General features: G+C 34.6%; 5 protein-coding genes and 1 pseudogene across 5 annotated transcripts in view; all 6 read right to left on the bottom strand.

The window, feature by feature from the left end:
• Positions 1–177: 177 nt before the first annotated feature.
• LOC111682000 (arylphorin subunit C223-like) lies at positions 178–2,765 on the bottom strand. The gene is made up of 2 exons (XM_046947296.1): positions 2,466–2,765; positions 178–2,403 (listed from the first exon to the last, which is right to left on the bottom strand). Exons 1-2 carry the CDS (start codon positions 2,670–2,672, stop codon positions 277–279), a joined length of 2,334 nt encoding a protein of 777 aa, XP_046803252.1. The 5' UTR covers positions 2,673–2,765; the 3' UTR covers positions 178–276.
• A 2,173-nt stretch (positions 2,766–4,938) lies between these two features.
• Positions 4,939–6,772, bottom strand: LOC124418463 (annotated as a pseudogene).
• Positions 6,773–9,063: 2,291 nt separating this feature from the next.
• On the bottom strand, positions 9,064–11,648 carry LOC111682013 (arylphorin subunit C223-like). Its single transcript, XM_046947294.1, has 2 exons — positions 11,346–11,648; positions 9,064–11,283 (listed from the first exon to the last, which is right to left on the bottom strand). The coding sequence occupies exons 1-2, from the start codon at positions 11,550–11,552 to the stop codon at positions 9,157–9,159; spliced, it is 2,334 nt and encodes a 777-aa protein (XP_046803250.1). The 5' UTR covers positions 11,553–11,648; the 3' UTR covers positions 9,064–9,156.
• A 3,927-nt stretch (positions 11,649–15,575) lies between these two features.
• LOC124418446 (arylphorin subunit C223-like) lies at positions 15,576–18,148 on the bottom strand. Its single transcript, XM_046953881.1, has 2 exons — positions 17,842–18,148; positions 15,576–17,779 (listed from the first exon to the last, which is right to left on the bottom strand). The coding sequence occupies exons 1-2, from the start codon at positions 18,046–18,048 to the stop codon at positions 15,653–15,655; spliced, it is 2,334 nt and encodes a 777-aa protein (XP_046809837.1). The 5' UTR covers positions 18,049–18,148; the 3' UTR covers positions 15,576–15,652.
• A 2,097-nt stretch (positions 18,149–20,245) lies between these two features.
• LOC124421191 (arylphorin subunit C223-like) lies at positions 20,246–22,834 on the bottom strand. Its single transcript, XM_046956037.1, has 2 exons — positions 22,535–22,834; positions 20,246–22,472 (listed from the first exon to the last, which is right to left on the bottom strand). Exons 1-2 carry the CDS (start codon positions 22,739–22,741, stop codon positions 20,346–20,348), a joined length of 2,334 nt encoding a protein of 777 aa, XP_046811993.1. The 5' UTR covers positions 22,742–22,834; the 3' UTR covers positions 20,246–20,345.
• Positions 22,835–23,229: 395 nt separating this feature from the next.
• Positions 23,230–27,073, bottom strand: part of LOC124420986 (arylphorin subunit C223-like) — a 10,321-nt gene continuing 6,477 nt past the window's right edge. The window contains exons 2-3 of the mRNA XM_046955607.1: positions 25,525–25,670; positions 23,230–25,464 (exon numbers count right to left, since the gene is read on the bottom strand). Of these exons, the coding sequence (XP_046811563.1) occupies positions 23,359–25,464; positions 25,525–25,670 (2,252 nt within the window). The 3' untranslated portion in view covers positions 23,230–23,358. The remainder of the gene's footprint in view (positions 25,465–25,524; positions 25,671–27,073) is intronic.

A 27,073-nucleotide genomic window follows, 5' to 3' on the forward strand; every position in this document is an offset into this window, starting at 1 on the left:
TACGGAATCGTAGCATTTTTATTTCCACTTATTGAAAAAATTATTTTTTAGACAATTCAATTTATCTAAACAATCATTAATATTAATAATATAAAATATTTTTTCACAATAAAAATAATCTTCAACACTTTCTTCTATCCGTATCTGAAAATTAAAAATTTCAATAAAAAGCAGTAATTTTGTTGTGGTTAATTATTTTTTATTTTTATTTTATTACTTAATTATCACAACTAAATATCTACAAGATCCATCAAAACTGTTTACACTAGATAATATCTAATGGTAGTATTTGTAGTCAAAATGTCCGAAGTTTTCATATTTGTGTTCAAAGTACTTGGCGAAGGTGTCCTTGTGGTAGATCTTAACATCCTTGAAGTACATGTTGGGAACGAAGAATTCGTATTCGTCGATTTCACGATCGAAGGGATAGCCGAAAGGCATTTCATCGACATAACGAACACCAGAGCCAATACCACAAGAGTAAGAATAGTCGAAGGTTGAGAATTGTTCGTATTCGGCGGTGAAGGGAGTGACGTAGAAGAAAAATTGCATGGGCATACCCTTGACCCAACCGTGGGGCAAGACCAAACGATCAGGGAAAGCACAGTGAGGTTCGCTGATGTCCAAGGGGAAGTCGTATTTGCCTTCGAAAGCAAGCATGACATATTTGTACAATTCAGTGTATGAAGTGCGGTCTTCAGAGGTCCAGTAGAAGTCCTTAGAGTAACGCTTGAATTCATTGACACCAGATTTTAGGGTGTAGACGAAGCTGTCGAGTTCCATGAAGTTCTCACGGTTTTCTGTCAAGGTAATAACACGACCGAATTCATCGTATTTGGGACCCAAGAAAGTGCGGATAACAACCTTTTGTTCCTTGTCGGATTCAATGGTGAAATCAAAGTCGAAAGGTTTGTGGTTAAGGCGCATTTGACGAGCCAACAAAGTCTTGTCCCAAACGAATTGACCATCAACGAAAGTCATCTTGTCGTTCAACAAGTTGGTGACATCAAAGTCGACCAAATCGAAGAAAGTAACCAATTCACTGACCTTAACATCCTTGATGGTGACTCCAGGGAACAATAATTCCTCGTGAGTGTAGGGTTTAACATAGTAGAAGAATTGGTAGTAGACGGAAGCGATCTTCTTGTAGAACATGTAGAACAAAGGATCACGCATCATGGTTTCGTAGTTCAAGAATACGTGGGGGTAAACTTCGAAATCGTGGTGGTCGACATCACCGAAGTACATATGGGCAAACATGTACCAGAATTTGAAGAAGTATTTGTCGAAGGTGTCAACATTGCCTTGCATGATGCTGCCAATGTATTCAATGGCTTCAGGTTTGCGTAAGTCAATGGTCTTGCCTTCGTAATTGACATATACACCCTTGGTTATGATTTCATCCAAACGGTTGAAGAAGTCCATAACCTTGTAGTAGTAGTCGAATTTACCGTAGCTTTCAACTTCGTAGTAGTTCTTGCGGTAAGAGTAACCAACACCATTGTAGTAAACCAATTGAGGGTTGTAACCGTATTCGATGGTGTTGAAGTAGGAGAACTCAGGAATTTCACCAAATCCATTGGACAAACGTTCCATGTAGTAACGAGACAAAATTTGGCGGATATTGTACAACCAGTATTCACCACGACGATCCTTGTTCAAACCGTAAGTCTTGCCATCCAAGAAGAAAGCGTAATCCATGTTGAGGTAATACCAGTAGGTGTTGAAACCAACATCTTCAGTGAAGTAGGACAAAGCAGATTCCTCGTTAAAGAATTCAATGTCACGGGTGTAGTCAACAGGCATGAAGAACATTTTGGTGCCTTCAAAGACTTCCAAGTATTTAGAGTCTTTGTAGAATTCTTCGTAGTTTTCGCGCAACATGAAGTGTTCCTCAGAGTACCAGTGTTCGCCCAATCCCATCATTTTATACCATTGCCACATCTTGAAGTCCTTGGTGTAGTAATAATAGTAGTGGTTGTCATGGTTCTTATAGAAGGTAGCGTAGTCTTTGTAGAGGATATCCTTGTATTCCTTTTCGTACATAATGTATTTGCTCCATACATCATAATCGAATTTCTCAGCTTCATAAACAAATTTGCTGTTGAAGAAGTATTGAGGGAAGATTTCGTAGATGGAAGGCAAAATCAAGCCATGGAAATCATCACGGTGAATGACGGCCAAAGTCAAAGCATAGACGAACATGCCTTCATTGCAGTGCATACGAGCCCAGGCAACGTTGCTTTGGAAGACTTCCCAGTTCTTGGCGTAGTAGAAGAATTCAAACAAACCATAGGCTTGCTTAAGGTGGGTGTTAACTAAAGCACCAAAGAATTCACCCTTGGGTAAAAGAGCATCGTGCTTGTAGGCTTCGTAGAATTTCTCCATATACATGTCAAAGTGCTGCAAATTAGAAACAAATATAAATAGTAGAAAATTATTTGCTAGAAATTTTTTTAACTTACGCTGTAGTGAGACTTGTCAAAAGTGAAAGATTTGCCCAATTTAATCCATTCCTCAAACATCAAGGGATCCTCAACACGATAAACAATTTCGAAAAGGAACTTTTGTTTAGCCAAGAATTCCTTATCGGCAATTTTAACATCGTGCTTAGAAATGCTGCTAGCAGCAACCAAGCCAACAATGGCTAATAAAACAATGGCGATTTTCATTGTTTAGTCCTTCAACAGAGCGCGTAATATTCCAAACCAAACTGTCCACGGATTAGAGTTTGATGCAACGATCAATTCCAATACCTAAAGACTGCTGATGTTTTCAGATTGTTTTGGTGTTTTTATACAAATTGGTTGACATATAGTTTAGAATAACAGTCTTATCAATTGTATGTTTGTTTATGTTGAACCTATTAAACTTTCGGTGAACATAAAAGATGATAAGAACCCAATAGTTTTGTGGCCATTTGCTGCGTGTGATTTTAATAATTGAATTGTTGTTGACTGTCTGTTCCGTGATTAATACATAAATGCATATGCTCTTTTGTGACGTCAGTTGTGCATTTTTTTTGTTCTCTTTTTGAGACCAAATGTTATCAAAAGTTTTAGTTTGCATTACTTTAAATCTATTATGTGTTTTCTAATGTTTTATGTTTTGTTGATTTAAAACTAAATTGTTGGCCACCCGATATTAGACAGGTGTGTTTAAATATTTTATTTAATCTACAAGTTGACTTTTTATTAAAAAAAACATATTTTTAAGCTTATATTGTCTGTGAGTTGGCTAAATGTAAATCAAGTATCAAGAGTTTATTTCCTAATTTAATTTTATATAGAATTTGCACTGAAAAAGCTGATATTTTGCAAAACTTTTATCGTGCATTGGGGCTAAACTCTTTCGCGTATGCGGGACACCGGTGTCCCAAGATTTTTTATTTTTCGCGATTTAGAGCGTTATTCTCAAGAAAACTACATAATTTTTTAAATTTTCGATATCCTTTGAAAACACTTGTTGAATCGAGAGACCAACACTTTAGAGACATCACTCAATGCAGATTCTTAGAGAACAAAGCAGCATGATTCATCCAAAAAAAGAGATATTTGGTCGAGCCTGCTGTGTAATAAAAACTTCTACAGTGTTGCCTTAGTCTGATGTTCAGAATCTCAATTTCCTGGACGTTATTCCTAGCAATGTTCGTGAGAGATGCGGATAATACTTGGACTTGACTTGTCGACTTGACAATGAAGGTGCTCCGCAGTACCACTGATCTCTCTTCATTCGTTTAAATCTGCATTTCCAATTTTGTATAGCTATGCCCGTAATCTTGCATATTATACTAACCGTGGATTTGCTTATTTTGAGAAGTTTTCTTGTATCATATCCATTGCTTTGTTGCTCGATCTTTAACTAGTGTTGAGATTAACTAAACGTATAATTCTCTTTCTGGATCTTTAATTACCCAGGTCCACTTTGTCCTTCAAAATACAGCCATCAATAAAACAACGGATTTCTCAGAGTATTGCTCGAGGATCAGAGTTTCAAAGTTTCAAAGACAGAACACAACCATTGATTCTTAAAGCTCTTTAATGTGTTTGATGAAATATCTCGTATCGTACATCTATCGATTTTCCATATGTTCCTTATCATATTGTGGAGCCAAATGCATAACACCTGGTCAACATTAAACTGCAACCACTTTGTCATCCAATTTACAGCCATCCATGTAACAACGGATTTCTAAGGCTTATGCTGTAATGTTCTATTTCACCTTGAAATTCTATCTAGGATCAGTATTTTAAAGTTCCTAGTGTTTATCACATCACTTGTAACTTCTACAGTTTTGATCCGAAGAAGTCCACTAGTTTATTTAAGCATAAATTAGAATTGATTACACTTTTATAAAGTCATTGTATCATAGTAAGATGAAGTTCCCATTTTATGCTTATGGTTCCCCTACATAGTTATTACTATTTAACTAATAGTTATATCGTATATCTCTAGTCTAATCTTTATACTCCAGGGAAGTATATTCCCAACTATATAGTATATATTCCAAACAACATAAATCCCTTGAGCAAGTCTGTACAATCCATCACGGATAAATTTATTTTGTAGTAAGAACTTACAACAAAGTCACGAATAATGCAAATGTAAATTTTTCGTATTTTTTTAATATATACAACTACAAATTGTATCTAAACCTAGCCAACCCCAGTATAAAAACTGCATCCAAAAACTATAAATTTATAGTTTATCCCCCATATTCATAAACAAATTTTTATTTTATAAACCTTTTATAAAATAAAATTTGAGTTCCTTTAAAGTTTCTGAAAATCAACATTTAAAAAAAAAATATGTAATAAATCTTATTTTTTATTTCATTATTAATCTTAATTATCACAACCTTTATATACGCTAGACTTACAACCAAAATATGTTCCATAATTAACACATTTTTCAATACCATTTTACACTAAAAAATATCTAATGATAGTATTTGTAGTCGAAATGACCGAAGTTTTCGTATTTGTGTTCAAAGTACTTGGCGAAGGTACCCTTGTGATATATCTTAACATCCTTGAAGTACATGTTTGGAACGAAGAATTCGTATTCATCGATTTCACGGTCGAAGGGATAGCCGAAAGGCATTTCATCGACATAACGAACACCAGAGCCAATACCGCAAGAGTAAGAGTAGTCAAAAGTGGAGAATTGTTCGTATTCGGCGGTAAAGGGAGTGACGTAGAAGAGGAATTGTATGGGCATACCCTTGACCCAACCGTGGGGCAAGACCAAACGATCAGGGAAAGCACAGTGAGGTTCGCTGATGTCCAAGGGGAAGTCGTATTTGCCTTCGAAAGCAAGCATGACATATTTGTACAATTCAGTGTAGGAAGTGCGGTCTTCAGAGGTCCAGTAGAAGTCCTTGGAGTACCGCTTAAATTCATTGACACCAGATTTAAGGGTGTAGACGAAGCTGTCGAGTTCCATGAAGTTCTCACGGTTTTCAGTCAAGGTAATAACACGACCGAATTCGTCGTATTTGGGACCCAAGAAAGTGCGGATAACAACCTTTTGTTCCTTGTCGGATTCAATGGTGAAATCAAATTCAAATGGTTTGTTGTTAAGGCGCATTTGAGGAGCCAACAAAGTCTTATCCCAAACGAATTGACCATCAACGAAAGTCATCTTGTCGTTCAACAAGTTAGTGAGATCGAAATCGACCAAATCGAAGAAAGTAACCAATTCACTTACCTTAACGTCCTTGATGGTGACACCAGGGAACAATAATTCTTCGTGAGTGTAGGGTTTGACATAGTAGAAGAATTGGTAGTATACGGAAGCAATCTTCTTGTAGAACATGTAGAACAAAGGATCACGCATCATGGTTTCGTAGTTCAAGAAGACATGTGGATAAACTTCGAAATCGTGTTATGGGAGATCATGTACATGTGAAGAAGTGTTTGTCGAAAGTATCAACATTGCCTTGCATGATGCTGCCAATGTATTTAATGGATTTAGGTTTGCGCAAGTCAATGGTCTTGTCTTTGTAGTATTCTTCGTAGTTTTCGCCCATTATAAAGTGTTCCTCAGAGTACCAGTGTTCGCCCAAACCCAAACATTTTATACCATTACCATATCTTGAAGTCCTTGGTGTAGTAATAATAATAGGCGTTGTAGAAGGTAGCGTAATCCTTGTAGAGGATATCCTTGTATTCTTTGTCGTACATAATGTATTTGCTCCATACATGATATTCGAATTTCTCAGCTTCGTAAACGAATTTACTGTTGAAGAAGTATTGAGGGAAGATTTCGTAGATAGAAGGCAAGATCAGCCATGGAAATCATCACGGTGGATGATGGCCAAAGTCAAAGCATAAACGAACATGCATTCGTTGCAGTGCATACGAGCCCAGGCAACGAAGACTACTGTTTTCACAATATTTTGAGGTTTTTAAACAAAATAATTTGCTTACAATGAATAGTAGCTTTATCAGTTTTGATTTTGTTTTAATTTTATTATTCTTATGTTGGACTTAATTTACCTTTCAGTGAACATAAAAAGAATGATAAGAACTGCGTGAGATTTGAACATTTTGTTGTTGCTAACTAGCTGTTCTGTGATAAATACATAAATGCAATTGCTTTTTTTCTTCTGAAATTTTATCGCCTGTTTTGTGGCATATTTGTAGTTGGTTTTTTTAATTAAAGGTTATCAGAAGTTTTATAAATAGAATATGCATAAAATAGTGAAAGTGAGCTTCGGATATATCTACTCCACTTTTAGAACTAAAGAACCGGATAGTATGATGTGCATTTTAGAAGTTTTGCATCTTTTTGGCAAATTGTGAATTTACAACTTTGGCAGTATGAGTTGGATCATTGCTATATTGGAGTATCCATTATACAGGCAAAGAATGTCTGAATATGAACTTTTATACGGCGTTCCAATCGGTTTTTTAGTGTCTCTGCAGTAATTTCGATGGAAATATATGTTCTCCTTTGGATGCCCCGGTGGCTCGATTGTAGTGTGATAATCTGTTAGTCTGGGGGTTGTGTTTTCGATTCCCATTATATCGTTTTTTTTTAGTGTCTTAGTATGACGAGTCATCCCAAATCTTTATCTTCTTTGTAGTCATTTTACTTTAAATTTAGTTTCTTCTTCGGGTTCCCCGGTAGGCTAGATGATATCGTGGTAGACTGTCAGTCTTAGAGTTGTGGGTTTGATTCCCATCGGATACTGTGGTCTGCTATACGGGTGTATGTTTAATGTCATCCTGCTCGATAAATTAGATTCGAATATAATTTGTTTTTAGTTTTTGTACACTGAAATATTCAGGTTAAACTAGGCGATCTAATGTTAATTCTACTGAGAGGTTAATTTCCAAATACTCAGTAAATGTTACTGCTGAGTTTTATATAATTATGATTGCTAAAAGTAAATTCAAGAGTATAATCACTTCTAATGTACCTTTACATTACACTATCTGATTTTGTATTAATACAAAGTATTATTTAAATTTTTAAATATTTCTTTACAAAATACATAGTTTATTTGTAGTTTTCTTTTAGATTTTGATTTGTAAATTAGATTTCTTTTATTTTTCACCATAATTTTCTTCATAATCAGTTTGAAATTAAACCAAAAAAATTGGTTTCATAATACATGAATGAAAATTTTTCAATATATTTTGACAACAAATTATATTTTGTATTAAAGACAATGAAACTCATATATTAATACAAAGTATTGTAATGTAAAACCCCCTTAACATACTAAACATACAAGGCTATAGTCAGACCAAAGTATGCCAGTATTGGGAAAGGATTCCTTACATTTACATTTAGAAAAAAACGCGCTTAAAAAATCCAAATAAGGTGTAAACGAAATGTGCAAATAAAAACACAGTGAAATATAAGAAAATTAAAGACCTTCAAGCATTTTCAGAAATAGACTTTGCCAGGAGCTAGGGTCCATGTGAAATTTTGCAGTATTGTAGGTTAGGTTAGGTCTATCAACCTAGGAGGATGTATACTACATCAAATCCAAAGAAATACACCACAATAGGGCCTGTTGTGCGCTCCTTATCATGAAAAAGGGAATTGAATGAATTATTTTTCAGTGTTCAGAAACTCAGTTTCCTGAACGTAATTCCTAAAAATCTTCCAATAAGTGTTGGTCAGGAATGTTATTCTGCATGTCCACTCAGAATACGTACTATCATACTAACATCAGGGTACCCTATAGGATTTTCGTGCTTCTATCCACTGTTTTATTATTTCAAGAGATCTTATGGGATTCTCTCGCCCATATTTTTAGTTCAGCTTTTGTTGCGTCGAATAGTTGCCGACTAATCCCGAGTGAGCTGGTGCCCATATGATGTGAATCCTACCTTTTGGAGGGTATTCAGTAAAAGCTTTCATACAATCCAATACGGTCTTAGATTTCGTTCTATCTCCTGATATCGCCCTTATTGCCTTCTGGCTGTCAGTAAATATATTCACCGCTGTGGGCGCCATATTTATTCTAATCCAATTTACCCATTCCGTTATTGCTCGTACTTCTGCCTGGAAGCTTGTGTTATGATTTGGTAAACGTTGGTATATTTCTGCTTCTGGGTCTACAATATAGAACCAAGCCCCACTTAATCCCTTAATTTAGAGTCATCCGTGTAATAACGGATTCCTACTGGTATTTGCTCTAATGTTCCGCTTGACCGAGATTCTGGTATAAGACACAGTGTTCAGTATACATTGATGTCGTGTCCTATAACCGCTTTTGGCCAGTTCACCTAAAGTAAAGAGCCGTTGGGCTGTAAGCGCCGCCTCATTTCTTAAATATGTTACAATGGGTGGAATATCTAGCAACGTTTCCAGAGCCTTCGTTGAAGAAGTACCTTTCACTTTAGCATTTTTGGATAATATATTTTTTATTTGCTATACAATTGCTATATTTCAACAGATATCTTAACTAATTCTAGCAGACCAGAGTTTGCATTGGAAATCTAACAACAAAATCTATAAATTTACATCGTTATTAAGAATACAATTTCCTAACTTCTCATTTAAAAATTTCTGAAAGAAAAGAATAAATAAAAAAACAAAAAATTTATGTAATAATATTTTTTATTTTACTAATAATATTACATATCACAACCTGTATAAACACATATATTAATACCAATTTACACTAGAAAATATCTAATGGTAGTATTTGTAATCAAAGTGACCGAAGTTTTCGTATTTGTGTTCAAAGTACTTGGCGAAGGTGTCCTTGTGGTAGATCTTAACATCCTTGAAGTACATGTTGGGAACGAAGAATTCGTATTCGTCGATTTCACGATCGAAGGGATAGCCGAAAGGCATTTCATCGATGTAACGAACACCAGAGCCAATACCACAAGAGTAAGAGTAGTCGAAGGTAGAGAATTGTTCGTAAGAGGCAGTGTAGGGAGTGACGTAGAAGAAGAATTGCATGGGCATACCCTTGACCCAACCGTGGGGCAAGACCAAACGATCAGGGAAAGCACAGTGAGGTTCGCTGATGTCCAAGGGGAAGTCGTATTTGCCTTCGAAAGCAAGCATGACGTATTTGTACAATTCAGTGTAGGAAGTGCGGTCTTCAGAGGTCCAGTAGAAGTCCTTAGAGTAACGCTTGAATTCATTGACACCAGATTTAAGGGTGTAGACGAAGCTGTCAAGTTCCATGAAGTTCTCACGGTTTTCAGTCAAGGAGATAACGCGACCGAATTCATCGTATTTGGGACCCAAGAAAGTGCGGATAACAACCTTTTGTTCCTTGTCGGATTCAATGGTGAAATCAAAGTCGAAAGGTTTGTGGTTAAGGCGCATTTGACGAGCCAACAAAGTCTTGTCCCAAACAAATTGACCATCAACGAAAGTCATCTTGTCGTTCAACAAGTTGGTGACATCAAAATCGACCAAATCGAAGAAGGTAACCAATTCACTGACCTTAACGTCCTTGATGGTGACACCAGGGAACAATAATTCTTCGTGAGTGTAGGGTTTGACATAGTAGAAGAATTGGTAGTATACGGAAGCAATCTTCTTGTAGAACATGTAGAACAAAGGATCACGCATCATGGTTTCGTAGTTCAAGAAGACATGGGGGTAAACTTCGAAATCGTGTTGGTCGACATCACCAAAGTACATATGGGCGAACATGTACCAGAATTTGAAGAAGTATTTGTCGAAAGTATCAATATTGCCTTGCAAGATGCTGCCAATGTATTCAATGGATTCGGGTTTGCGCAAGTCAATGGTCTTGCCATCATAAGTGACATAGACGCCCTTGGCGATGATTTCATCCAAACGGTTGAAGAAGTCCATAACCTTGTAGTAGTAGTCGAATTTGCCGTAGCTTTCAACTTCGTAGTAGTTCTTGCGGTAAGAGTAACCAACACCATTGTAATAAACTAATTGAGGGTTGTAACCGTATTCAATGGTATTGAAGTATGAGAATTCGGGAATTTCACCAAAGCCTTGAGACAAACGTTCCATGTAGTAACGAGATAAAAGTTGACGGACGTTGTACAACCAGTATTCACCACGACGATCCTTGTTCAAACCGTAGGTCTTGCCATCCAAGAAGAAAGCGTAATCCATGTTAAGGTAGTACCAGTAGGCGTTGAAACCAACATCTTCGGTGAAGTAAGACAAAGCAGATTCCTCGTTGAAGAATTCAATATCACGGGTGTAGTCAACAGGCATGAAGAACATTTTGGTGCCTTCAAAAACTTCCAAGTATTTAGAGTCCTTGTAGTATTCTTCGTAGTTTTCACGCAACATGAAGTGTTCCTCAGAGTACCAGTGTTCGCCCAAACCCATCATTTTATACCATTGCCACATCTTGAAATCCTTGGTGTAGTAATAGTAGTAGTGGTTGTCATGGTTCTTGTAGAAGGTAGCATAGTCCTTGTAGAGGATATCCTTGTATTCCTTTTCGTACATGATGTATTTGCTCCATACATCATAATCGAATTTCTCAGCTTCATAAACGAATTTACTGTTGAAGAAGTATTGAGGGAAGATTTCGTAGATGGAAGGCAAGATCAAGCCATGGAAATCATCACGGTGAATGACGGCCAAAGTCAAAGCATAGACAAACATGCCTTCGTTGCAGTGCATACGAGCCCAGGCAACGTTGCTTTGGAAGACTTCCCAGTTCTTGGCGTAGTAGAAGAATTCAAACAAACCATATGCTTGCTTAAGGTGGGTGTTCACCAAAGCACCAAAGAATTCACCCTTGGGTAAAAGAGCATCGTGCTTGTAGGCTTCGTAGAATTTCTCCATGTACTTGTCAAAGTGCTGAAAATTAGAAAGAAATTTTATTAGTAGGGAATTATTTGCAGAAGTTTGTTATAACTTACGCTGTAGTGAGACTTGTCAAAAGTGAAAGATTTGCCCAACTTGATATATTCCTCAAACATCAAGGGATCCTCAACACGGTAAACAATTTCGAAAAGGAACTTTTGTTTAGCCAAGAATTCCTTATCGGCAACTTTAACATCATGCTTAGAGATGCTGCTGGCAGCAACCAAGCCAACAATGGCTAATAAAACAATGGCGATTTTCATTGTTTAGTCCTTCAACAGAGCGCGTAGTATTCAAAACCAAACTGTCCACGGATTAGAATTTGATACAACGACCAGTTCCAATACCTAAAGACTGCTGATGATTTTAGAATTCATAGGGTTTATATACAATTTTTTTTGCATATAGATGATAGAATAGCCTTATCAACTGAATGACTGTTTTGATTTTTATGTTTATGTTGGACTTATTTACCTTATAAAGAGAATATAAAATGATAAGAACTTATTATTTCAGCACATATTGTACAAGTGATTTTTATGTCTTGTTATTGCTGACTCTTCCGTGATTAATACATAATTACCAATTGTTATTCATTGCATTTTTATCAGCGATTTACTGGCATATCTGTAGGTATTCTTCTCAATGCAAAAGGTTATCATAAGTTTTGCTTTGCTAAAGTTTAACATTTTTTTATGTTTTTATGCAAAAATCCAGATTTTTAGTGAAATGAATAAACAGGATTTAAACAGGTGTAACTATTGTTATCTCATATATTTATATGTATACACGCCATCATATGTCATTCTATTTTTAACACATCAAAATATTCATCTGAGACCCATAAATGTTTATATGTGTGTATATTATTGATCTTAATTAAATTTAAGACGATCTAGACATGTCCATCAGTCTGTAAACAAGACGATAGAGTCCTAGTGGAAGTAACAAGCTGAAATTGAACACAGATTTTATATTGATGTAGTTTGTTTGGTATCGTTTAACGATTTTTTCTAGGTCCCTTCAGAAAGTGTCTTTAACGCTTATAACTCGTTATAGAAAGCATCTGTAGCTGTAACATTCGGCATAAGCAAGCCTTATAGGATCTTTTTGTAAAAAATTACTCTACACCCCATATAAGGTCGCTACCTAAAATTTTGATGAAATTCGACCGTACCGCTCATATATAGTTCCTTTAAGAAAGTGACTTTAAAGGTTTGTATAACACTAGACAACACTGATGCCTTTTAATAAAAACAGCTAAATCGTAAGTACTTTCACCAGCTGAGTTCAAAAAATTCCCCTTAGTTCTAGTTTCCGAGATATTGTGGTTTTTATAAAAATGTTATTTAAGATAATTTTTGTTTTTTTTTACTGAATTTCTCAGAATTGGAACAATTTTCATAGAGTTATTCAACAACATGGTAATCAACATAAAATTATCTATCATTAGAGTATAATCATGATAACAGTTATTACACGATAGCTTGGATGTCCTGTAGCTAAGTTGAAAACTGTACTTTTTCCAGTTTATCCTTATAACTTTAATTTAAGGTAAACGAGTTAGATTTTTGTTTACAATATGGTATCAATACCCAATAATAACTATATTTACCACTTTAGTGGTAACACAGAATCCTTTTCTGATTCGATTTAGCTATTGTCTTTCTGTCTGTCTGTCTGTTCATGTAAACCTTGTAATCAAACTACAAGTCGTAATATTGAAGATAATTCAATGAAATTTGGTACATAGTCTTATATTGTCCCAGGGACGCAGCCTATTGTAAATGGCTAAGATCGGTCAAATATTTTAAATAGCTGCCATACAACTGAACACTCTAATAGGGCTTGTTAACCTTGTTATCAAACTACAGTTCGTAATTTTTGAAATAATTCAATGAAATTTTGCACATGATCTTTTATGATACCGTAGATAAAGCGTATTGAAAATGGTTAACATCGGTCCATTATTTTACCTAGCCCACATACCACTGGGCTCGCCGAATAGGTTTGTTTGTAATCGTATGTCGACAAAAAGCTACAAAATCACATTTATATATCTATACTAGCCTTGATGGCCCTCATAAACTCTATAATTATAGGGCCTCATTTGACCCTGTCCCCTACAAAAAAACCCTCTTTAAAATTCGACTTAAATGTTTTATTATGAAAACTTAATCACATTTTACTTTTTGTAACAGGTGTAGGGTATTATATGGTCGGCCTCGCCCGACTATAATTTCTTACTTGTTTTAAATTACAATTGGAAATTTGTGTAATCGAACCTACTCTCCATATAAACTCACCTTCAGAATATTAAAAATATTATCGAAATAAATTGGAATTCAAGAGCAAATTTGATTTTATTCGAATCGATCGGACCATAATTGATACTACCCCTCATATGGGGTCTCTTAGAGAATAGTTGATCGTAATTCCAGAGCAAATTCTATTTTAACTCTATAATTTGATCTATTGCAAAAACTACTTCATAGCATTACTTTCAAATAGTGTGGTAATAGATTACATATAATCTGTTATATAAGTTATAACATAAAGGTTTATTTTACACAGAAAAAAACATAAAAATTGTACTTGAAATTGTATCCATTTTGCAAAATAGGAAAATTGGTATTCCAACAAAAAATCGGAATCGTAAGAAAAAGCAGAACCAATTCCATTTTATTTCAATGTTTTTCGATTGTATGTATTCTGCATTATGATCATAACTACGTTTTTGTAAGATGTTAGTTTGATGACGGAGCTTCCAATCGAAATGCAGAATAGCAAATTTGCCAAATGGAGAAAATTTCGATTAGATTTGAAATGCAGAATAGGGGTGATTAAGAATAAATTATGACATTATGTTCCATAATTCGGGTACTTATTATATGTGGACAAAATCATTGTTGTTCAAAATATTCAGCCAAATAAAGCCAAATCGTACGTAACATTAAACTGAAGTGATTTTGAAATATATTTAAAAATACACAAAAATCTGCAAATTGTCTCGATGTTTCTTTCTTTTTATACCCTTCACCTTCGTATGAAGAGTATATATAAGTTTGTCATTCCGTTTGTAATTTCTATAATATAATTTTTCGACCCTACAAAGTATATATATTTTGAATCCTTATAAATAGCAGAGTCGATTAAGCCATGTCCGTCTGTCTGTTGAAATCAATTTTCTGAAGACTCCAGATATCTTCGAGATCCAAATCTTCAATAATTCTGTCAGACATGCTTTCGAGAAGTTTCCTATTGAAAATCAGCAAAATCGGTCCATAAATAACTGAGATATGGGTAGAAATCTGAGACTACCTCTGAAAATTTCCTCAACAAATTATAAATAAAAGCATAAAACACAACAAGGAGAAAAAGCAGTAATATGTTGGTAATACAGCTCATATTTGTTTGTTGGCGGTAATACAGTTTGACGGTGGTAATACAGTACAACGGTTAATATTTCTTTCTGCTACAGTTTATATTTGTTTGTGTGTATGTTTTGTGTGACATGTGTGCGGAGATACAAAATAAATAAAAACTGTTTTTTAAAATATACTTGGTATATAAGATTCGGCACAGCCGAATATAGAAATCTGACTTGTTTAATACTTTAAAGTATGGGAAATTTTCAGCTAAAACCATGTTAGTTTCATAGTTATCATGTATGTATTACTAACAATCCCGGTGTTCTTTGCTAAAGGCTGATTCTAGCTCCTCATTAAGTAAGCAGGTATATTATTGAAAGTTCGAGAAGTCCTATTAGTGTATCTTCAACACCCATCTTATAAATAGATTTCGATTCGCTTAGGACAGTTTAAATTTAATGTTTCTAGATTCTATTAAAAATACGCGAAGTACCATTTGACAAACGAAAATGTACAAAAAATATAATTTTAATGTACTCAGGAAACAAAATTCTATATTTCTTAGTTCAACATTGTAGATAATTCAAAAAGTATTATTTGAAAAACGAAAAAATTACCAAAAATTTCCCACCATTCATTCGGATTCCAAAATTTGAAATTGTATATTACTTTGTTTCACATAGGAGGGAAACAAGATCAGGAATTTGGTATTGTTATTTTACTTACTTTCTTTTTTGCCTTAGATTTATATTTTTTATGAAAAATTTTCAGTTTTGGGGGAGAAATTTCCCCCGTAATTTTCTCTATAAAAGGAATATTTTCCTACATCTTTACCAACAGATTAAATTCACTTAAATACTTCTAAAAACAAAATCAAAAAAAAAAAAAAAATAATAAATAAATAAAAAACAAATATTTGATGTAATAAATTTCATTATTTTTATTCTATTATTATCACATCTTGTATAAATACTTTTTACACTAGATAATATCTAATGGTAGTATTTGTAATCAAAGTGACCGAAGTTTTCGTATTTGTGTTCAAAGTATTTGGCGAAGGTGTCCTTGTGGTAGATCTTAACATCCTTGAAGTACATGTTGGGAACGAAGAATTCGTATTCGTCGATTTCACGATCGAAGGGATAGCCGAAAGGCATTTCATCGATGTAACGAACACCAGAGCCAATACCGCAAGAGTAAGAGTAGTCGAAGGTAGAGAATTGTTCGTAAGAGGCAGTATAGGGAGTGACATAGAAGAAGAATTGCATGGGCATACCCTTGACCCAACCGTGGGGCAAGACCAAACGATCGGGGAAAGCACAGTGGGGTTCGCTGATGTCCAAGGGGAATTCGTATTTGCCTTCGAAAGCAAGCATGACGTATTTGTACAATTCAGTGTAGGAGGTACGGTCTTCTGAGGTCCAGTAGAAGTCCTTAGAGTAACGCTTGAATTCATTGACACCAGACTTGAGGGTGTAGACGAAGCTGTCGAGTTCCATGAAGTTTTCACGGTTTTCAGTCAAGGTAATAACACGACCGAATTCATCATATTTGGGACCCAAGAAAGTGCGGATAACAACCTTCTGTTCCTTGTCGGATTCAATAACGAAATCAAAGTCGAAAGGTTTGTGATTAAGACGCATTTGACGAGCCAACAAAGTCTTGTCCCAAACGAATTGACCATCAACGAAAGTCATCTTGTCGTTCAACAAGTTGGTGACATCAAAATCGACCAAATCAAAGAAGGTAACCAATTCACTGACCTTAACGTCCTTGATGGTGACACCAGGGAACAACAATTCTTCGTGAGTGTAGGGTTTGACATAGTAGAAGAATTGGTAGTAGACGGAAGCGATCTTCTTGTAGAACATGTAGAACAAAGGATCACGCATCATGGTTTCGTAGTTCAAGAAGACATGAGGGTAAACTTCGAAATCGTGTTGGTCTACATCACCGAAGTACATATGGGCGAACATGTACCAGTATTTGAAGAAGTATTTGTCGAAGGTATCAACATTGCCTTGCATGATGCTGCCAATGTATTCAATGGATTCAGGTTTGCGCAAGTCAATGGTTTGGCCATCGTAAGTGACATAGACGCCCTTGGCAATGATTTCATCCAAACGGTTGAAGAAGTCCATAACCTTGTAGTAGTAGTCGAATTTACCGTAGCTTTCAACCTCGTAGTAGTTCTTGCGGTAAGAGTAACCAACACCATTGTAGTAAACCAATTGAGGGTTGTAACCGTATTCGATGGTGTTGAAGTAGGAGAATTCGGGAATTTCACCAAAACCGTGAGATAAACGTTCCAAGTAGTAACGAGACAAAAGTTGACGTACGTTGTACAACCAGTATTCACCACGACGATCCTTGTTCAAACCGTAGGTCTTGCCATCCAAGAAGAAAGCGTAATCCATGTTAAGGTAGTACCAGTAGGCGTTGAAGCCAACATCTTCGGTGAAGTAAGACAAAGCAGATTCCTCGTTGAAGAATTCAACATCACGGGTGTAGTCAACAGGCATGAAGAACATTTTGGTGCCTTCAAAGACTTCCAAGTATTTAGAGTCTTTGTAGTATTCTTCGTAGTTTTCGCGCAACATGAAGTGTTCCTCAGAGTACCAGTGTTCGCCCAAACCCATCATTTTATACCATTGCCACATCTTGAAATCCTTGGTGTAGTAATAGTAGTAGTGGTTGTCATGGTTCTTATAGAAGGTTTCGTAATCCTTGTAGAGGATATCCTTGTATTCCTTTTCGTACATGATGTACTTGCTCCAGACATCGTAATCGAATTTCTCAGCTTCGTAAACGAATTTACTGTTGAAGAAGTATTGAGGGAAGATTTCGTAGATGGAAGGTAAGATCAAGCCATTGAAATCATCACGGTGGATGACGGCCAAAGTCAAAGCATAGACAAACATGCCTTCGTTGCAGTGCATACGAGCCCAGGCAACGTTGCTTTGGAAGACTTCCCAGTTCTTGGCGTAGTAGAAGAATTCAAACAAACCATAGGCTTGCTTAAGGTGGGTGTTCACCAAAGCACCAAAAAATTCACCCTTGGGTAAAAGAGCATCGTGCTTGTAGGCTTCGTAGAATTTCTCCATGTACTTGTCAAAGTGCTGAAAATTGTAAACAAATCTTATTAGTAAGGAATTATTTGCAAAAGTATGATAAAACTTACGCTGTAGTGAGACTTGTCAAAAGTGAAAGATTTGCCCAACTTGATGTATTCCTCAAACATCAAGGGATCCTCAACACGATAAACAATTTCGAAAAGGAACTTTTGTTTAGCCAAGAATTCCTTATCGGCAACTTTAACATCGTTCTTAGAGATGCTGCTAGCAGCTACCAAGCCAACAATGGCTAATAAAACAATGGCGATTTTCATTGTTTAGTCCTTCAACAGAGCGCGTAGTATTCAAAACCAAACTGTCCACGGATTAGAGTTTGATGCAACGATCAGTTCCAATACCTAAAGACTGCTGATGTTTTCAGAATACTTTGGGGTTTTTATACAAATCTTTATTTCTGTTTGCAGAATATTTATCAATTTAGTATTTTGTTTGGACGATTTTTATGTTAATGTTGCACTTTTCGTGAGTAATTAAATTTGATAAGAACACACTAACAAATCTGATAGATATTTTTAAAATTATGATTCTTAATTTCATGACTGATAGAAGATAGAAATACATATGTACAAAGAATGATAAATCATAGTCTGGTTATGTTAAATTATGTTTTTGAGAGTTTGAGTTGTTGTTTTTAGTTCTGCAACTAGAATATTCCCTTTAACTACTTGGAAGGTTCTAAGGTTATCAACGGTGCTAATTTGGTATTATATTATTAAAAAGTTTTTTTTATAAGCGGAAAAAAATTAAACATTTCATGAGAGTAAGATAGAGGTTGAGGATTTCCTTAGAAAGTTATTTATAATATCAAGTCCTATATAATTAATAATACAGGTAATGCAGAAAAGCGACTTAAATCTCTTATGAAAATATTTTAAAAATTGGTATTAAAAAAATTTGCGCTTACAAATTTAAAAAAATATGAAAAAAACTTTAAAAAGTTATAACGTTTTATAATTTCTTTTTCAAAATTTTCTAAAACGAACTTGTAGCGTTTGCCTACTAAGCTAATGCTATTTGTTCCTTAGAAAATAGTGAGGAGAATACTATACGTTTGTGCAGATGCTTATAACACGCAAAAATCAGAATCTCTTCTGTCTGGCAGAGTTTTTTTAATGATCTGCTTTGAATTGACACTAGTCCCCATACAAACACCCCTTAATGTATTAATTGACTTATAAACATTTGTAATGCAATAAAATTCTGTTTAATTGACTTTATATCTATACTCCTATATAAAGCTTTATTTTGAAAAATTAGTTTTTAATCAATAAATTGCCTACAAATTTTGGAATTGATGTAAAATTTAACATAAAAGTTTTTCTTAATGAAAAATATGTTAATAAAATATACTAATGGTGTAGGGAAATATATGTTCGTCCATGTCCGACTATACTTTCCTACTTTTTTATTTGTTTTCTCTCTATAAGAGATAGATAGATAGATAGATAGATAGATAGATAGATAGATAGATAGATAGATATATAGATAGATAGATAGATAGATAGATAGATAGATAGATAGATAGATAGATAGATAGATAGATAGATAGATAGATAGATAGATAGATAGATAGATAGATAGATAGATAGATAGATAGATAGATAGATAGATTAATCACACTATGAAGAAGAGTATGTAAGATGTAAGCAAAGTATGTAAGCAAAGGCGAATATTGAACTATTACTCATTTGTAGAATAGTATTACATCACTTCTGTTGACAATAGGTTGTATTATAGAGTAAGCCGTCTAAGGACAGCTATTTTTCTTTTGTAATTTCTACAATATCATTTTCTCCTAGAGGTCAATTAGAGTATAGTGCTCATTGTTAGTAAGAAAATACATACCTAATGACGAAAAACTACAAAAATTTAAAAATGTCTTAGTTTTGAAAATCCGAATGTATTTGTTTGGTTTAAAGTGATGTCAAACGGATTTCAAATTTCAAAAATAAGGAAGCATTTTAAATTTACTTCTATACTTTTTTATTTGTAGTAGTTGTTATTGAATTGTGGGCTCGATTTAATGTCTTTAAGTATTACTCTGTAGACAACCTGGAGACTATTTACGGCATGCAATATCAATCAAAATTTGACAGAATTTAATAAAATATTTTCATTACTTCTGGATAATGTAATTTCTAAATTAAAATGAAAATAAATAAAATTAAAAGCTCTTTAATTTTCCAAACCAAAACTAAAGCTACCTTACTCATAACAATTTGTCAAAGGTTTATAGGACAAATTTTATATGGAAATTTGTCTAATAAACCTTTAGTAAATTGTTATGAATAAGGCCCAAGGAATTCATATTCTATTTTATATAAAGTTCAACAATATAAAATAAAAAACAAAAACACAATGTTTTTATTAAAATATAAGCTCTACCTGTAAAACTCAGGTTATCTACTTAAAAAAAAATAAAAATATCTGAAATTAAAAAACTTTAGCAAATTTGGTGTTAATTAATCATATTTTTTATTTTATTATTTTTAATTAATTATCACATCTTGTATATCAACATCTAAAATTAACATTTTATATTAGAACATATCTAATGGAAGTATTTGTAGTCAAAGTGACCGAAGTTTTCGTATTTGTGTTCGAAGTACTTGGCGAAAGTGTCCTTGTGGTAGATCTTGACATCCTTGAAGTACATGTTGGGTACGAAGAATTCGTATTCGTCGATTTCACGGTCGAAGGGATAGCCGAAAGGCATTTCATCGACATAACGAACACCAGAGCCAATACCACAAGAGTATTTGTAGTCGAAGGTGGAGAATTGTTCGTATTCGGCGGTGAAGGGAGTGACGTAGAAGAAGAATTGCATGGGCATACCCTTGACCCAACCGTGGGGTAAGACTAAACGATCGGGGAAAGCACAGTGGGGTTCGCTGATGTCCAAGGGGAATTCGTATTTGCCTTCGAAAGCAAGCATAACGTATTTGTATAATTCAGTGTAGGAGGTGCGGTCTTCGGAGGTCCAGTAGAAGTCCTTGGAGTAGCGCTTGAACTCATTGACACCAGACTTGAGGGTGTAGACGAAGCTATCGAGTTCCATGAAGTTTTCACGGTTTTCAGTCAAGGTAATAACACGGCCGAATTCATCATATTTGGGACCCAAGAAAGTGCGGACAACAACCTTTTGTTCCTTGTCAGATTCAATAACGAAATCAAAGTCGAATGGTTTGTGGTTGAGGCGCATTTGACGAGCCAACAAAGTCTTGTCCCAAACGAATTGACCATCGACGAAAGTGACCTTGTCGTTCAACAAGTTGGTGACATCAAAATCGACCAAATCGAAGAAGGTAACCAATTCACTGACCTTAACGTCCTTGATGGTGACACCAGGGAACAACAATTCTTCGTGAGTGTAGGGTTTGACATAGTAGAAGAATTGGTAGTATACGGAAGCGATCTTCTTATAGAACATGTAGAACAAAGGATCACGCATCATGGTTTCGTAGTTCAAGAAGACATGGGGGTAAACTTCGAAATCGTGGTGGTCGACATCACCGAAGTACATATGGGCGAACATGTACCAGTATTTGAAGAAGTATTTGTCGAAAGTATCAACATTGCCTTGCATGATGCTGCCAATGTATTCAATGGATTCAGGTTTGCGCAAGTCAATGGTCTTGCCTTCGTAGGTAACATAGACACCCTTGGTGATGATTTCATCCAAACGGTTGAAGAAGTCCATAACCTTGTAGTAGTAGTCGAATTTACCGTAGCTTTCAACTTCGTAGTAGTTCTTGCGGTAAGAATAACCAACACCATTGTAGTAAACCAATTGAGGGTTGTAACCGTATTCGATGGTGTTGAAGTATGAGAATTCGGGAATTTCACCGAAGCCTTGAGACAAACGTTCCATGTAGTAACGAGACAAAAGTTGACGAACATTGTATAACCAGTATTCACCGCGACGATCCTTGTTCAAACCGTAGGTCTTGCCATCTAAGAAGAAAGCGTAATCCATGTTAAGGTAGTACCAGTAGGCGTTGAAACCAACATCTTCGGTGAAGTAAGACAAAGCAGATTCCTCGTTGAAGAATTCAACATCACGGGTGTAGTCAACAGGCATGAAGAACATTTTGGTGCCTTCAAAGACTTCCAAGTATTTGGAGTCCTTGTAGTATTCTTCGAAGTTTTCGCGCAAAATAAAGTGTTCCTCAGAGTACCAGTGTTCACCCAAACCCATCATTTTATACCATTGCCATGTCTTGAAATCCTTGGTGTAGTAATAGTAGTAGTGGTTGTCATGGTTCTTGTAGAAGGTAGCATAGTCCTTGTATAGGATATCCTTGTATTCCTTTTCATACATGATGTACTTGCTCCAGACATCGTAATCGAATTTCTCAGCTTCGTAAACGAATTTACTGTTGAAGAAGTATTGAGGGAAGATTTCGTAGATGGAAGGCAAGATCAAGCCTTGGAAATCATCACGGTGGATGACGGCCAAAGTCAAAGCATAGACAAACATGCCTTCGTTGCAGTGCATACGAGCAAAGGCAACGTTGCGTTGGAAGACTTCCCAGTTCTTGGCATAGTAGAAGAATTCAAACAAACCATAGGCTTGCTTAAGGTGAGTCTGTACCAAAGCACCGAAGAATTCACCCTTGGGTAAAAGAGCATCGTGCTTATAGGCTTCGTAGAATTTCTCCATGTAGAAGTCGAAATGCTGGAATTATTTATGAAGAATATTAAAAAATTATTTTTTTTGTATAGGATAAAAGTACTTACAGTGTAGTCAGCCTTGTCGAAGTCGAATGACTTGCCCAATTTGATCCATTCCTCGAATATCAAGGGATCCTCAACACGATAAACAATTTCGAAAAGGAACTTTTGTTTAGCCAAGAATTCCTTATCGGCAACTTTAACATCGTTCTTAGAGATGCTGCTTGCAGCAACCAAGCCAACAATGGCCAATAAAACAATGGCGATTTTCATTGTTTAGTCCTTCAACAGAGCGCGTAGTATTCAAAACCAAACTGTCCACGGATTAGAGATTGATGCAACGATCACTTCCAATACCTAAAGACTGCTGATGTTTTAGAAATCTGCTGCGGTTTTTATACAAGGGAATTTGTATGTGTCTAGAAATAGGTTATCATTTTTATGTTTTTATGTTGCACCTGTTGAGTCTGGCTAAACATAAGCTGTGATAAGAACTTATTAGTTTTTAGCTAATATTTTGCGTGTGTTTTCATAATCTAATAATAACTGATCCAGTTGTATGTATTTGCAAAATATTTGCAGTCTAGATAATTTGATAAGGCATCAGGAAGAGAATGGTTATCAACTTTCTAGTAGACAGTTGTACTTTTTGAAAGCAAGTGACTGGCCTTTTCTGGTTAGCTTATATAATTACGGAAAATTCATCCAAATAACTTTGACCTACCAGATGTAAAAACAACGTATAAGATTTTACGCTTAGATTTATAGAATAAGATATGTTTTTATTAAGTTGTTTAATAATAAATGAAAAATTGTTAAACATAAATTTTTGTTAATAGTTTCTTAGAACCAAGGATGAAAATCCTTGTAGAAAGTAGCAAATTACATTCTTAACGATATTCATAATCGAACTGTCCAAAAGGTACGTATTTGTGCTCAAAGTATTTTTCGAAAGTGTCTTCGTGCCTTATCTTGACATCTTTAAAGTACATGTTAGGTACGAAAAATTCGTACTCGATTATTTCACGATCAAAAGGATAGCCGAATGGTATTTCATCGTTATAGGGAATACCAGAACCAATACCGCAAGAATAAGCATAGTCAAAGGTGGTATTGGTGTCGTGTTTGTCCTTAAAGGGCGTAATGTAGAAAAATAACTGCATAGGCATACCATTAGGCCAACCTCGAGGTAAAAGTAAACGATCGGGAAAGGCGCATTGAGGTTTAGTCAAGTTTGTGGGAAATTCATATTTGCCTTCAATGGCCAGCATCAAAAGCTTGTACAATTCGGTGTAGGATATGCGATCTTTTGCGGTCCAGGGAAAATCATCAGATTTGCGTGTGAATATATTGTTACCAGTTTTAAGAGTGTACAAAAAGCTATCGATTGCCATGAAATTTTCACGATTTTCAGCCAAGGTTATAACACGACCATATTGATTATATTTAGGTCCCAAGAAGGTACGTACTATTACCTTTTGACTCTTGTTAGACTCAACGTTGAATGCGAATTCAAAAGGTTTGTGATTGAGGCGCATTTGACGAGCCAACAAGGTTTTATCCCAAATCATTTGATCTGCAACGAAGTTCACTTTGTCGTTCATTAAGTTGGTGACATCAAAGTCGACTATATCATAAAAGGTGATTAATTCACTGACCGTAACATTGTTGATGGTGACATTAGCTAACAATAACTCATCATGAGTATATGGTTTGATATTGCTCCGGAATCGATGAAAGACAGAAGCGATCTTTTTGTGGAAGCTATAGAACAAAGGATCACGCAGCATAGTTTCGTAATTTAAGAAGTTATGTGGCAGAACTTCATAATCATCAGAATTGCTCTCAGCGAAAAACATATGAGTATACTGGTACCAGTATTGAAAGGAGTATTTGTCAAAGGTATCAAAATTTCCCTGCTTTGCATTTCCCTTATATACAGTGGTTATGGGTTTAAGCAAATCAATGGTTTCGCCGGCATAAGTTTCATAGAAACTTTTGCTAATAATTTCTTGTAATCGATCAAACATGCCTAAATATTTTTGATAGTAATCGGTTTGACCAAATTTATCGATTCCATAGTAGGATTTGCGTTTCGAGTAACTAATACCATTGTACGAAATCAAATGTGAATTATAACCACTATCCCTGCTGTCTAAGAGGGAAAAATCGGAAATTTCTTCCAGACCATGAGACAAACGTTCCAAGCGGTAACGACGTAATATTTGCTCTAAATTATATAACCAGAAGAGATCACGCCGATAGTTATGCTTGCCATCTAAGGCGTTATTAAGATTAAGATAATACCAGTAGGCATTTAAGCCAACATCTTCAGTTAGATAAGACAAAGTGGTGTCCATATTGTTAAGCTCTATGTTACGCGTGTAGTCTACAGGCATAAAGAACATTTGAGTGTTCTCATAGATTTCAAAGAATTTCGGGTCCTCATAGTACTCAGACCAATTTTCGCGTAACATATAATGTTCTGCAGAGTACCAGTGTTCACCTAAACCCATCATTTTCCACCATTGCCACAATTTCCAATCTCTGGTAAAGTTATAGTAAAAACGTCTATCGTATGGCTTATAGACTTTAGCATAATCTTCATAGAGTATGTCCTTGTATTGTTTTTCATACATAATATATTTGGACCAGGTTTCATAGTTAAATTTTTCGGCTGCATAAATGAATTTACTGTTAAAGAAGTTTTGTGGAAAGATTTCGTAAATGGAAGGCAACATCAAACCCTTTAAATCATCACGATGTAGTAGAACTAAATTTAAAGCATAAACAAATGTGGCTTCATTGCTGAACATGCGAGCCCAGGCAACATTACGTTGAAAGAGTTCCCAACTTTTGGCATAATAGAAGAAACCAAACAAACCATAGGCCTGTTGGATATGACTTTCTGTGAGAGCACCAAAGTATTCACCCTTCGGCAATGTGGCACCAAATTTTAAAGCTTTGCAATATTTCTCCATATAACGAGGTATACGCTTTAATTAGAAAGTTATTATTAAGCGTTAGTAAAGTTTAAGAAGTTATATACAACTTACTGTGTATTCCGATCTGTCAAAGGTGAAAGTCTTGCCTAATTTGATCCATTTTTCAAACATTAAAGGTTCCTCAACACGATAAATTATTTCCAAAAGAAACTTTTGTTTGTTCAAAAATGTTTGATTAGAGTTATTGCTGCCATTTACTACGCCAACAATGGCCAATAGAATTATAAAATTTTCAGGGATAAATATGTATGCAATTTGTTTGGGAGTTTTTGTGTATTTAATTAATACTGAATTTTATCTGTATTTGTATCTTTAGGTTGTTGACATTTTATCTAATTATCGCACAGTGTTCGGAGTAAGAGTTAAACTTCTAAGATATCTTGAGATTTCAATATATTGTTAAATGTTTTATATTTATCTTTATTTATTTTAATCTAATTAAATTTAAATTTTTTTCCAGGTAAGTGAAATATTTTTAAATCGTTTGCATCTCTTCGGTAAGATTTTTTTTTAAAATTAATTTAAATCATTATTTGCGTTACACTGTTTAGTTGAAAAATTTGATAAGAAATTTTTGCAAAATGAAAAAAAATAATAATAACAATAATGTGTAAATAATATTTATTTTTTAAAACAAACATCTGGCAGAAATTGTGTTTTCTTAAGTCATAAGTATTTACTTTCGTCACCAGCATTATTAAAAAAAAAAATAATATAAATTCTCAGCCAGACTAATTTTTCAGTGATAATATTAATTAAAAAAAAGTCAAATGTTAATATATATTATTTATTCAAAATGTTTGTTGTTAAGCTTTAAAAGAAAATTTTACTGATAATACTTTTTTTTTAAATTTATAAAAAAAAAAACAAAACATTAAAAATAATATTATAAAATATGATTACAAATTGCAAATACAAGGAAGAATATTAGTTCATAAAATAAATCAATATAATATATAAATTTAAAATATAAAAATAATGTTTAAGTGGCATCTAAATAAAATAGAGTGGGGCAGGTTCTCTAAACAAAATCAATATAATACTTTTTACTAACTTATTGGCGTCAAATACTATTCTCCACAAAAATCGTGTGTTTAAGATTAAACAAGATTTTTCAGTTGTGTTAACATAATATTTATTTATTTATTTATTTATTTATTTATTTATTTATACAAATTTTATTTATATAAAATTATTTGCTCGTAATTAAAATGAATTTTATTACTTTTTTACTGTTATCATAATTAAGGTGTTAAAAAAGATGGGATGTATATTATAATATAACAGATTTGTTCAACAATTTAAAGTCCATATTTTTCTGTAGCATATGAGCTAATAAATTTGTTCTGAAGTGTATAAAAGAAAGAGCTTTCTGCACTAAATATAAAATTAAAAGTGGAACGCAGTAAGGTCTGGCTTATAAGATGGGTTAGACAAAGCATCATAATCCCGTGATATATATTTGGAAGCAGCTGTTTCACTTTTTTGTATGTGCTTAGATAGATAGATAGATAGATAGATAGATAGATAGATAGATAGATAGATAGATAGATAGATAGATAGATAGATAGATAGATAGATAGATAGATAGATAGATAGA

The sequence above is a fragment of the Lucilia cuprina genome, chromosome 2 (genome assembly GCF_022045245.1).
Source record: "Lucilia cuprina isolate Lc7/37 chromosome 2, ASM2204524v1, whole genome shotgun sequence".
Lineage (NCBI taxonomy): Eukaryota > Metazoa > Arthropoda > Insecta > Diptera > Calliphoridae > Lucilia > Lucilia cuprina.

Excerpts from the sequence above, each read along its gene's own strand:
- LOC111682013 (XM_046947294.1), bottom strand. The coding sequence starts at position 11,552 with ATGAAAATCGCCATTGTTTTATTAGCCATTGTTGGCTTGGTTGCTGCC. Across the intron at positions 11,284-11,345 it reads TTGACAAGTCTCACTACAGC|CACTTTGACAAGTACATGGA; the intron begins GTAAGTTATAAC and ends TCTAATTTTCAG.
- LOC111682000 (XM_046947296.1), bottom strand. The coding sequence starts at position 2,672 with ATGAAAATCGCCATTGTTTTATTAGCCATTGTTGGCTTGGTTGCTGCT. Across the intron at positions 2,404-2,465 it reads TTGACAAGTCTCACTACAGC|CACTTTGACATGTATATGGA; the intron begins GTAAGTTAAAAA and ends TCTAATTTGCAG.
- LOC124421191 (XM_046956037.1), bottom strand. The coding sequence starts at position 22,741 with ATGAAAATCGCCATTGTTTTATTGGCCATTGTTGGCTTGGTTGCTGCA. Across the intron at positions 22,473-22,534 it reads TCGACAAGGCTGACTACACT|CATTTCGACTTCTACATGGA; the intron begins GTAAGTACTTTT and ends AAATAATTCCAG.
- LOC124418446 (XM_046953881.1), bottom strand. The coding sequence starts at position 18,048 with ATGAAAATCGCCATTGTTTTATTAGCCATTGTTGGCTTGGTAGCTGCT. Across the intron at positions 17,780-17,841 it reads TTGACAAGTCTCACTACAGC|CACTTTGACAAGTACATGGA; the intron begins GTAAGTTTTATC and ends TACAATTTTCAG.